Here is a 12,255-nt window from a genome sequence, read left to right as displayed (position 1 = left end):
GCTGTCCAGTTGACACAAATACAAGAAAGGTAAGCCACAAAAGGTCACTGGTAGATAAGGGGAATGTTAACAAAGTGCTGCATTCAAGCAAATTTATGGAAAGTTGAGTGGACTGAAAAAGGTCACCAGCAAGAAACAGAAATTGGAGATTTTTATGCAAAGCCCATTTCAAAGGATGCAGGACTCGGGACTGTGATTTGAGAGCTGCAACGAAGACACAAACAGGACAGGAGGCAACATCAGAAGAGTCCTGTCTGACCTACAGAAAAAAAGAACTGGATTGTTGCTTAGGGGTTCAAACTCCTCCTTCCAGATGAAAAAACAAAAGAAATCTTCCACTATATTTGGAAATTAAAGTCCAAGAATCTGGAGGAAGAGTGGACAAACGCGAAGTTGCTTGACGTCCAGAGTGAAGTTTTCACAGTTAGTGACATCTGCTGGTGGATCGCCATTGCATTTTATCGAGCGTTATTGTGGCCGTCTCGACACCTCCTCACTGCCAAAAGTACCGATGTCTGGGTTAAAATGACCATGGTGTCCGTGTGCTTAAGAGGCCACAGGGAGCGCATTATAAAGAGAAAGAAGATAAACATCAGAAATGCTGAGCAGTTGACTGTTTAAAGATAAGCTAATATTTTATCAACCAATTAGACAAATATCATATGTATGTGTATACATTACTTGGAAACACTGGTGTAAAACACAGTTATTCCTCTTGACTTATTCTTTTCTATTCTGTCTCACACATTTTTATGATAAATTGTGCTGTCATAGAGTGGTGTGCATTCTCACAGTTGATGGATGAGTAGGTATGTCCCCAGATTGGTGAAAAAAAAGGCAGAATAGAAAAATCCCAAACCAAAGATTTATTCATATTATTCATGTTGCTCTGAGATCCAGACAGAAATGTAGCACAAACACATCCTCAGTCTGTGTAAATAAAAGCTTTTGTGACCCTCCAAGTGAGAGGTTTCAGGTTATGTTTACCTTGTGGGATTCCACTTAGTCTGGTTGTGTGTGTTTCTCTACAAAAGTCTCTAAAAAGGCACGTCAGGCATTAATGCACGACTTGGCGTATAAGAAATATTTACCCTAAGCTCTAAGGTTCCGTTGTGTTGTGAACAATAAACAGCAAAAGTATTCATATCTCTTAAATCTTACCACAAGTTTGTTAGCGAACGTCTTCTAACAAACTTCTGAGGGTTTTGGATAACTCTTCTGTTTATATTGAGGTTAAATATGAGACAGGTGGACTTTATTTATAAGTTGACTTCTGAAAGCAGTTGGTTGTGTTTGGTTAGATTTAGGATTGTCAGAGTAAATGAGGCAAAGTATAAATGCTTGCTGCAAGTTTCGGATTTTATTTTAAAGTCTTTTTAGCTTCCACCTAGCAATTACGTGCTGCCACGTGTTGGTTTTGTCACATACGAAACCCTCAGCAGTGAGTGACTGTGATCTAAGTCTAGAGAAGTTTGAGGAGGTATTGATACTTTTGCAAGGCGGCGTATTATGCATGCTTAAGCATGCAGTGTGAAGCATTTGTAAAGAAAGATGAAAGACAAACATCTGAAGACTAACATCTGCATCCTGTTTAATGCTCCAATAACACCTTAAACACCGACATTCTGCAAGCACCCACTTCCATACAGGCACATGCACACATTGGAATATTTTAACACGGTTTTACTAAGCCAGTTCTTTAGGAATTCACTTAAACTGAGAGCAATTTAGTTATTTATTATCCTGAAGCTGATAGGCGCCAGTTTGTTGGTTCACCACATTTTATGTTTTAGAGTGATCAAAGTAAGATAGCGCCTATTCAGTAACACTTAAATATTTTAATTATTTTTTTCAATGTGTTTTATTTTTTATTCATTTAATTTACTTTTTTTTTTTTTTTTTTAGCAAATAACAACTGCACCTAAATACATATGAACTCTACTTTACATCCCCCCTGAAAAGAAAGTTGTCATCAAGATGTATTTTAAATCTGGTCACCTAATACACAAATAGCATGTAAATGACTCTAATTCTGCTGGTACTCCTCATTATGATATCTTGATGCAGTTCGTTTATTACTCCGCGTTTTCCGTTTGGTGACTTTTACTTTTATATCCACCGGAAGCCATCTTCTTTTGTCGGTGTGGCTTGACTACGGTGCGTAATTTAGCTCCCCGCCAGGGTCCCCACTGCCACAGTTCCTCTGGACTTTACCCTGAATAGGTTCGGGTCACGGAGATTTTAACGCAGAATCATGGATGTGAAGCTACTGGCCGTCGTGGCTGCACTGACAGTGGTGATATACTCGCCTCCATCTGAAGGTACAGCTTGCTTAATTGGGTTCCGTTTGATCTTTAATTTGCTAATTTTGTTTTAAGAATCTTCAAGTTATTTCGATTAATTTTAAATGTTCACAAAATAGTAGAAATTAAAATGTATGTAAATGCACCAAAAAGTGTAATTTCAGTTATTTTTATATAGGTTGTTTGTTGCTTTTGTAAAAGATAAACAGAAATTGTAATTGAATTCACGTTTCTGATAAGTGAACACGCTGCTTTTCCCACTTTTTAAGTGTAGGTTTAGTGCTGCTTTTATAATGCTGATGAACCATTAATTCCTATTTTAACTTTTAGTTATTTAATGAGCATGTGGGTTGCTCAAGCGTGCAGAGGTGAATTTTTATGCCGTGCGTAAAAGCGCCATCTCTCCACACATGTGGCTGTGGCAGCAGGAGAAAGCAAAATCCCCGTTTGATCGCTTGGTATCTTATCGTCGCATGTCCTCTTTGTTTTTCTTTAATTACGCACAAGTGAAGCGTTACGAGCGCTAGTCTGCGCGGCGTCACCGGTCACCCCGTATGTTGACTGATACCCTACTGGCAGCACCCCTTAGATCAGGTGTAAAAAATAATTTGCATCGGATTTAATCTGTTGCGACACATTCAGCCATCTGCTGCGTGAAATTTGGTTAGTTTTAACTAATCATTGGATACGGACAAAAGGTCATTAAAGCATTTCCTTTTTGATTCCATCAACCCCCTCTGCACGGAGTTTACATAAATTTATTAAGCACAATTTTCCTTTTAAATGAAGGAAATGTGAGAAAACGTGCTGCATTTATTTTCCCACGTAGATCAGCCATGAACGTTTACGCATAAACAGGAAACCTAAAGCTGTAACGGAATGCCCTTTTATCACATGAGACCACACAGTGCAAGACTACGCAAAGACCTCTGCATTTTTGCATCCTGATGCTTGCTCTGCGTGAAATCAAAGCACGAATCACTGATGGAGAGGACTGAATGTTTTTCAGAGGTGGTCATCACGCAGATTTCGTGACCCAGTAGGAGGAAAAGTAATGAGCTGTAAAAATGAAGTTCAAATCTAAACAGAACAATGCCTGACATGTTGGTTTTTCAGCTGATTGGAATCCGCTCTTGCTTCACCTTGTTAGTCCATCAAAGAGTGATTTTACTTTTTTTTTCCTTCCCTGAATAACTTTCAGGCTATCTATTGATCTAGTGTTTTTCTTCTTTCTTCTTTTCAACAGGACATTTATAATCTAAAGTTTCCTGATGCAATCATTAGTTTAATCTTTTATCACTTGCTGTAAAGACCCTTTCCTGTAAGTTCTGTCTCATCTGACTTATCTCCCCCATTGCTTTCACAGCAAAACCCATCAGCCTGGTGGAACGATGCTATTGCCGTGCAACAATTAACACCATCCCGAAAGGTTTGATCCGAGAGCTCAGATTCCTCCACACTCCTAACTGTCCCTTCCAAGTGATGTAAGTGGCGTTTTTTTTAATTATTATTATTATTTTTATTAATGATGAGTTCAAAGGGAAATAGTTTCCTTATTCTACTATGAAAACTCAGTCAGTTTTTCTTGTCTTCGGGTATTTCTCACCATCAATCTCGGAGAAGTGACAGGCCAGAGAAAGGAGTCGCGCATGCATATGTACACACACACACACCCCTCTGTCACTCGTTCACACATACACTCAGAAAAAGTGAAACGTTTGTACAACTGGCTCACTGAGGCATCCACAGGAAGCAATCCTTTAGAGAAGGGTTGGGGGTGACAATTTAGAGAGAAATATATGCAGTTTGGTTTTTAGCAGGAAAACATTAATAAGGGCGCTTGTTTATTCTTACAGTTTTGTAGGTGATTTATTAACGACTGCAAATTGCACTGAAAGCACATAATGATCTGTTCAGCAAGTAAATCCTTCATGGATCATTTTCTGATTGGAGAGGGAAATACTAGAGACACAGCAGTTTGTCTGCTAAACTCAAAAACTGTACAGCCGAAACTACCAATATGAATTTTAGATGATTCAATCTAAAATCATCCCAAAAAAATGTTCCAGCTTTCTTTTCTTCAGGCATCATTGGTTATTTATACTTGCAGGAGGGTTTGACCGTGTGTTCTCTGTGATTGATACCCAAAAGTGGTTTAACTATTTAAAAAAAAAAAACACATCATTTGATATTTTAAGCTGTTGCTTGCGTCTTAAATCAGCAATTAGCATGATTAGAATTATTGTGTGATGAAATGCACATCCTTACATTAAGGCTTCAGATTTCCAAAAAGCTACCAAATTGTCTTAATCCAGCGCACTCCACGAGAGAAAATACCTTTGATCTTCTCAATTCATCTTTACTGTTGTGAGGTTCTAACTAGTCAGGACGGGCCAAGCTGTGAGTTGACTCAAAGAGCAACAGAACCCATAAATATCACCCAGTTTGCTTAAAAAGAGATGTGTCCTTCATCTTGGTGATTTTGTTTACTTTGCATGAGACATTTCAATCAAATTTGTTTAATCTGCACCAACAAACCTAATTTATTAACACTATCTCAGGTCACAGGAATTTTGCCTGGGTCAAGCTAACAAGACCATCTTAATTTAGTCTGTTTGATAAGAGTGTTAAAATACCTGCTGATGATGCTGATTTGGTCTATATAACTCTTTTACTTTTTGCTTTTGCTAAAAATAGAAAAAAAATCTTTCTTTTTCCAATCAGTGCCAAGCTGAAGTCAAACAAGGAGGTGTGTTTGAACCCAGAGATGCGGTGGCTGAAGAATTATCTGAAGAACGCCATCCACAAGTGAGTACCAGCAACACAATACACATTTCCGTCTGCAGCTGTTGGGGTTTAACTTGTTGCTCATTTGATGTGCCGTCAACTCATTTGATGTGATTGGGAGACTTAAAGCAGAAAGCACACAAATGCGCATCTAGACGAGCCATTGACAGATTTTTGTTGGAAAGACAGGTTTCAATTGCTCAAACTCAAAACGTGCGGCTACATGACCGAGTAGGAGTATGAACTAATTCCACTTTAGCACAAAAGCTGTGGTTTGATGGTTCTAAATCTCATTCAGTTGAATCTGATTGGGGAAAAAATATGCTGTTCCTGGAGGAGAAGTCGGTTAAAATATTACACTTGACTCAGTTATTACAAAAATCAACACTTCTTTGAGTTAAAGACCTGTTAACTTGTAACAACAACATGACAAGAAAAGTCATCTAATTGAACATGTCATTTAATTAGTAGAACAATTCAGTTTTATACTTTTATTCTAGACGGTGAACTGAAATATGAACTTTTAAATCAATGGGTTCATGTTTCCATCTATTAGGAAAGAAACTGCGCAATATGGGCCTATGTAGGAGAAAATAAATTTATAAATAAGACGTGTTTAGAAACATAATTTGACCAATTGTATTACTTTGCTCTCATTAACCATACAAATCAACTGAACAACATAATGCAATCAATAAAATATAAAATGTATAACAGAAAAAACAATGCTAAACTCTAACACACTCTCGCATCTATTTAACTGCACCCATAACTTGATGGATGCACTCACAGTTCTGCAGTCAAGCTGGTTTCTGAGACCTTGATTTGCAACGTGTGAACTGCTCACTGCATAACAGAAAGCGGCTTGCATCAAGAACAGATCATACCCTGTTTACAACAGATCAGAACCTAATGTGTTTCCAATTACACATATGGCCAAAGGGGAGTAGAAAAGGATAAACTTTTTTACAATGTGAGAAATGATCAAACCCGAACCTCATTCATTGTGCTGCTCTACTAAAACAATAATTACTTGTTTTTTCATAAAATAAAAAGCTATCCCAAGTTGAAGATGTATGCTATTACATAGTTACTGAGCTGAATGAACATTTTTTAGAAATTTAATATTATGTAAAAGTGTAAGACCAAACATGCCGTTAATCAAATGTTAATGAAAAAATGTTTGAAATGCCAGATGTTTTGTTCTTAATTTAAAATGGTAAAAAAAAAAAAAAAAAAAAAGATTTACAGTGAGACAGCTTTTTGTTTTTGACAGTCTGGAACAAGATTTATTCAGCTTCTTGCACAAATAATCCTTCATTTTCAAGTTGGTGTTTATTACTTAGAAGCCCATTTTAAATTCTTTGAGAGGCACCTCAAAGCTTAATTCTTGACTCACTACTAATTAATATCTGCATACCACCCACTTCCTGCATGCCCTCCCCTTTGTCAGATTATGGAGTACAATAAAAGCTCTTCATTTGAAGACCATGTCAGTTTTTTATTATGTATAAGAAACGATGTGGCGCTGTAACCTATGTACAATTTAATTCTGGACTTTTCTAATTAATTTTTATCTGAAAGGAACTGATTGGGGTGAAACAGGTGACTGATTTTAAAGAGTGACTGCAAATGCTAAATGCATAGACCAAAATTATTATATTATATTTTAGCAGCAGCAGTGTAGCCAGTGTTACTTTCCATTTTCAAATACAGTCATTTACATCATTTTTGGTATAAATACCATGTGTGGTGTACCATGGTGCACATTCAAAAGATTTTTCTTTTGAATGTGTAGACAGCAGAAACAGACAGAGCGGTCTCAGTTATCATTCACAGCATAACTCCATTAAGTGTTTGTGTCAGTCTCCCCCGCCTCGAGACTGTAAAACCAGGAGAAACCCACCATGCGACCACAAGCCACTGAGTCAGTGTATCCATTATACCAACAATTAAATGGGTCACAGGAAGTCGTAATTTTTTTACTTGCACACACGCAAGGTTAGGAATGAGTACTTGACTAAACTCAGTGATGCTAAAAAACACCAAGGACGTGTTTAATCATACATTTATTTGCCGATGAAAGGATTTCCTGGCAAATCTTTTCTGAGGAGTTTAGAATTTTGCAGTGTTATGTATTTTCATGTCCATGTTGAATGATCAATTAGGCAATTCCAGCTCATCCAAAAATGCTGCTGCTGGAGTCCTGACCAACACTGAGATTTCACAGTCGCAAAGATCCCGTGGATCATCAGATACGGGTTTATTCTCTGTTTCCAGGAACTCAACAAAACACAAAGAGGCAGCATTTAGTTTCTACACTTCTCAGATCCAGAATTCCCTGGAAATTGTTTCAAGATGGCATTTGAACACTTTTTGTAATACAGTGTGTACATTTAATGTAATTTCCTTTATTTGTGTTTCTTTATTACCTTGTGAAAATGTTTAAATTACCTTGTGTATAAATAATTATATACAAACAAACTTGCCTTATAGTTTTAATCATTATCCTCATAGTATTTTTTTCTTTTCTATTCCAGGATGAAGAAATCCAAGGAGGCCAACTAACATCTCTGCAAGAGATCTTCCTGAGTCACTGCTGAGGATTTTGGCCTTCGTCACATATATAAACATAAATCGAAAGATCTTCTGGTATGTCATACAGCACTTATGTTAGCTGCTCTGCTGCAGCCTTTTTGCATGGATTGAATCTCCAACTCTTCATCATGAGCAGCAATTCCTGGAATTATCTTCTTCATCACCACTTTTAACAAATATATTTAGTGCAAAGTGCCAGTATATCTGAGTGTATGTTTTGCTAAATACATTGTATATATTTTTTGATTTTCCATTTAACAGTAAAGAGATATTTTTTAAGATTCAGTTGTCCCTCTGGCCGTGTCTGTCATTACAGGAAAAAAAAGGGCAACCAGGAAATACAGCCAATTGTAAACATGCTTATCCTGATGGTTTGTGACGAATGAGCGGTTCCTTATCCAAAAAAAAAAAAAAAAAAACAAGAACAAAAAAACCAAGCTAATTGGCACCAAGGAATTTCAGTGGGTGCCAGCTACTCCTTGACTGAACATAAGAAGTGTGTAAAATCCCAATAAAAAAATTTACATTCAGAATGTTTCCAATAAAAAATCCCAATAAAAAATTTAAATTCAGAATGTTTGTAATGGAACTGTGGAGACCTATAAAGACGAAGCATTTCCTGAACTCCGACTGCGATTATGTAATTTATCCACTTGTGCTTTTTTCTTAACTCGTGGCAAATAAAAAAGACAAAACAAAAGAAAAGAAAACAAAAAACATCTGGTTTCCAAAAAAGTTTTAACTAAGCAGCCTATAAATTAAAATGTACTGGAACCATAAAGTTGAATCAGTTAACAAGAAGCCAGGAGAACAAATCGTAATGATCCCTAGTCACATCTGGCAGCCTTTGTGTTTCCGTTTGGTTTGTGTTAAACAAGGATGCGTAACACTTTCTCCACTGGCGGTTAACACAAAGAGAAACACTGTAGGCTGGACGGAAAGCAGTACTAAAATGTACATGAATGTGACTACCTACAACCGCCACGCATGTAGCAATGCACTTTAAATGTGATGTATTCCTGTGTGGACAGAAAACTTTTCTAACCATGCCTATTTACTTCTGTCTTAGTTTTTTTTTTTTTTTTTGAGTTTATGTTCTTTCTACTTTGATCACTGAATGTTTAGCTGCAGCAAATGTTAAATTTGGGGAGATGCATCCATGTATTCATTTAACTCTCCTGCTCGTAATATTAATGATATACAAATGTTTTATTTTTGTACTCTTACACGTTTAAACATTTTAAAATGAAGGACTTGTACTCTCACAACTGAGCCATGCAGCTTTTTTTATATCATGAAACTTGTATACATCTGTTGAGTAAAAAAAAAAGAGAAAATCTTTGTAAAGTTTTAATGTGTGGTTTCTTGTACATGCTACATAATTACACTTGCACACAACAGCACATAAACTAAAACACTCCTTATCTAGGTCACTCTTTACATTCAGTGTCAACGTGCAGCTGCTGAATTTTTTTACCGTACGGAAAGGTCAGAGACTAAGTGTAAGCCTTTCATGTAAGCACATGTGTTTGGCTTTCCTCGCAAGGACAAATTAAAGGCAACGACTGGGATCCTGACTGTGATTTAACTATTAACTCAACAAGCAGCTATTAGGAAAACATTAGAGCTAAAAGAGATGAACTTTTAACTTCCCTCCAAGGGCATTTTGATGTGAGGGTTGTGTGCTGACTGAAGCATAAAGGATAGATAAAGGGATGCAAGGGGTGACCCATTTTGTAGCTGATTGGCATTGATGTCCACAGGTTGAGTCTTAGCGAGTGGAACAGTAGCACCATACCAACAGGCAAGACTGGAAAATAATTAGACATAATCACTGAACTGAAAAGTTGCTTTGAACTGAACTCACAGAAAGCTGCAGGTCGAAAGAGTCATGTTAAGATTCAGCGACTTGCGCACACAATGGGCTGTACAATTTGGATTTCCCCTGTCAACCTTTCTGAGGAGTATGTTATTTTCTGATCACGTCATGGATTACATTTTGAACCACAATGGGCTCCAGTGAAGAAAACCCAAGAGGGCTTCGCCATTGAGAGAAAAACAAAAAACCGTGGCAAGAAATAGATGTGGGGATGTCCCAAAAGTTCTAGGAGAAAAATCTTTGGATTCGTGAGACAAAATTGGTGCTTTTTTTGGTGAGAAATAGAAGATGAAAGCTAAAGAAAAAAAAAAAGAAATCAGCTTTCAAAGTAAGGAGCACCATGTAAACTAAACATGGGATGGACTTGGTTTTGTTTTGGTGTGGCCATGCTTTGTCTGGCATGAGGAATCTTGAATCTTTGCAGAGCACAGTGAAGTCTGGAGTTTTCCAAGGCCAGTATCAGAAAGCTATCTTATCTGCAGCTCATGGGTCCTCCAACAGGATAATGACCCAAAGCATACAGTTTGTCAGTTCAAGATTATTCAAAGATTTTAAGTTTCTGTTTATTGTGGAAGGTTAACAACACAGGTCTGTATTTGTTCTACTACTTCCAATTGTTTCACTTTAAGACTTACAAAGTTGAATGTTACTTTCCTTTCAACACCTACATCTTGACTTATCCTAAATGACTACAATGCTGACAAATGAGAGCAGAATGCACAGGAACATAAAAAAAAAAAAAAATCTAATACAAAGAAGTTGTGTTCATTGTGCTGGGAGGATCAGCGCATCCACCCACCAGTTAAACTGTGCAGGTGTTGAAACTGGTTTCTCAAAGCCTCAGGAAATGTAAAGTGTGGGTGTAAAAGATTAAACTTTCAATTTTATGAGCACATCAAATCTGAAAATACCAGGGTAAATACACCTGAGCATCTTTCAAAGTGTAAAGCTTTTATAACCATTTTATTCATAGACGTGCCATATTCTAATGTTTCTACAGGAGAGTCTTGAAAAAACAAAATGTTATGGAAAGTTAAGGAGAAGTGTTAAAAAAATACTAATCCATCTCTAAATCACGTTTGCTGAAGTGGAACAGAACATTGTGATTATACAAATGTTTGGCAGACATCATGACGGGGGCCTAGTTTGTAGTTGAAGCAAACTGGGCAGTGATCCTAAATAAACAGACTATAGATCTGGACACCCATGGTGTCTCTCATAGTCTCCACTAATAGAGAGAGTCAAGCTCTTATTAAAAATGTAATCCTTTGTGACTTGATTAATTGTTGTAGATGATAAATAGTCCCTTAAAGTGTTAAAATGTAAATAAAAATCCAGCCTGAGAGACCATAGTAAAGATACTATTATTAAATTTAAAAATTGTTTGTATTTAAGTCCACATTTGTTCCCACAAATATGGATTTATTTGTGTGAAAAAGAAATCCATATTTGATTATACAAACATGGATTTAAATATATACTTAGTGAATTTTTGCCGAAAGATGTTAACTAGTTAGCCTCCCCTTCACGCTGCACTAAGACCACATCACAGTGGTGGAAAGCAGTCAAGACATGGATGGTGTCTCCAGGATCTTTGAAAGATCCATAAGGGTTGTTTCAAGTACACTTCGCCTTTATGAATAATAAAAGTGTGAGTTTCTTGACTGTTTTAATCAAGTGCAAAACTTCTGAGGTGAAGAAGAAATGTCAGGTTATTTATCATTTTAAGCCATGCGGATCCACGTAATGAATTTGCATGAGGATTTGAAATTCTATCCACATTTTAAGAGTAGAATCTAATCACACAACACATAATTAACATCAAGTATTTATTGCTACGAGGACCTAACACTCTACAACAAGAAGGATCTCAAGTTGAGGAAGCATACTCTGCAAAAATAAAAAAGTTTAAAAAAAATCATGCATTCCTCCATGATACCTGTCTATACCTGCTTACTCTTGAATGGTCACACTGTGCACACTGTGGGAGGTGCTTATCTGGGTCAGTGGACAAGATCTGGGATGTACATTGAGCAATTCGCCGTTCCTTCAGAGGGAAACAGGACAAACAATAATGCATGCACACATACCTGGGGACCATTAGAAGATACCATTTAACTTAGCATGCATGCTATTGTATAGTAGGAGCAAGATAGACGGAGTCAACATGCAAGTTCCATGCAGAAAGACTTCAGGCTGGGATTTGAACTTTGGTCCTCCTTGCTGCATTGCAAAAACATTAGCCTGGCTGTTGCCTTCCTGTATAATTCCACTCAAAAATTTTTTTACCGCTTACAGCACTGTCCGGGCTTTCTCTCGTTGACTTGGATTGTCTCCAGTCAGTTTTTGACTGGGCCAATCAGCAAACAGAAGGAGAAGTTGTGAATTATGACGTTGATTTTCTGCGCTATTTGAGAATTGCAGTCTGCCTGTAGTTTTAGCAACGGAGGAAGTGAAGGAAATGGTCATTGTTGGCCACTCTTCCAAATATTGAATTAACATTAACAGCTGCCTCGTTTGGATCAGCTCTTCTGTCTGTGCAGTGGAGGACGAAGAGGCAATTTCTGATAAGTTTGTTAGCGTTGACCTGACGCATTACATACATTACAGGCAAACATTAGCGACTGAATAAAATTTATAACTTTAATATCGTTCATGCCAACAGGAAGCAATTGTTTCTCAAAAGCC

General features: G+C 37.2%; 1 protein-coding gene across 1 annotated transcript; it reads left to right on the top strand.

Moving 5' to 3' along the window:
- The first annotated feature begins 2,168 nt into the window (after window positions 1–2,168).
- Window positions 2,169–9,029, top strand: cxcl12a (chemokine (C-X-C motif) ligand 12a (stromal cell-derived factor 1)). The gene is made up of 4 exons (XM_014982535.2): window positions 2,169–2,321; window positions 3,670–3,787; window positions 5,028–5,111; window positions 7,631–9,029. Exons 1-4 carry the CDS (start codon window positions 2,255–2,257, stop codon window positions 7,656–7,658), a joined length of 297 nt encoding a protein of 98 aa, XP_014838021.1. The 5' UTR covers window positions 2,169–2,254; the 3' UTR covers window positions 7,659–9,029.
- Window positions 9,030–12,255: the final 3,226 nt, after the last annotated feature.

Source organism: Poecilia mexicana, unplaced genomic scaffold (assembly GCF_051168715.1).
Source record: "Poecilia mexicana isolate PSO_F unplaced genomic scaffold, ASM5116871v1 scaffold_15, whole genome shotgun sequence".
Lineage (NCBI taxonomy): Eukaryota > Metazoa > Chordata > Actinopteri > Cyprinodontiformes > Poeciliidae > Poecilia > Poecilia mexicana.
This window is presented reverse-complemented; position numbering and strand designations above follow the sequence as displayed.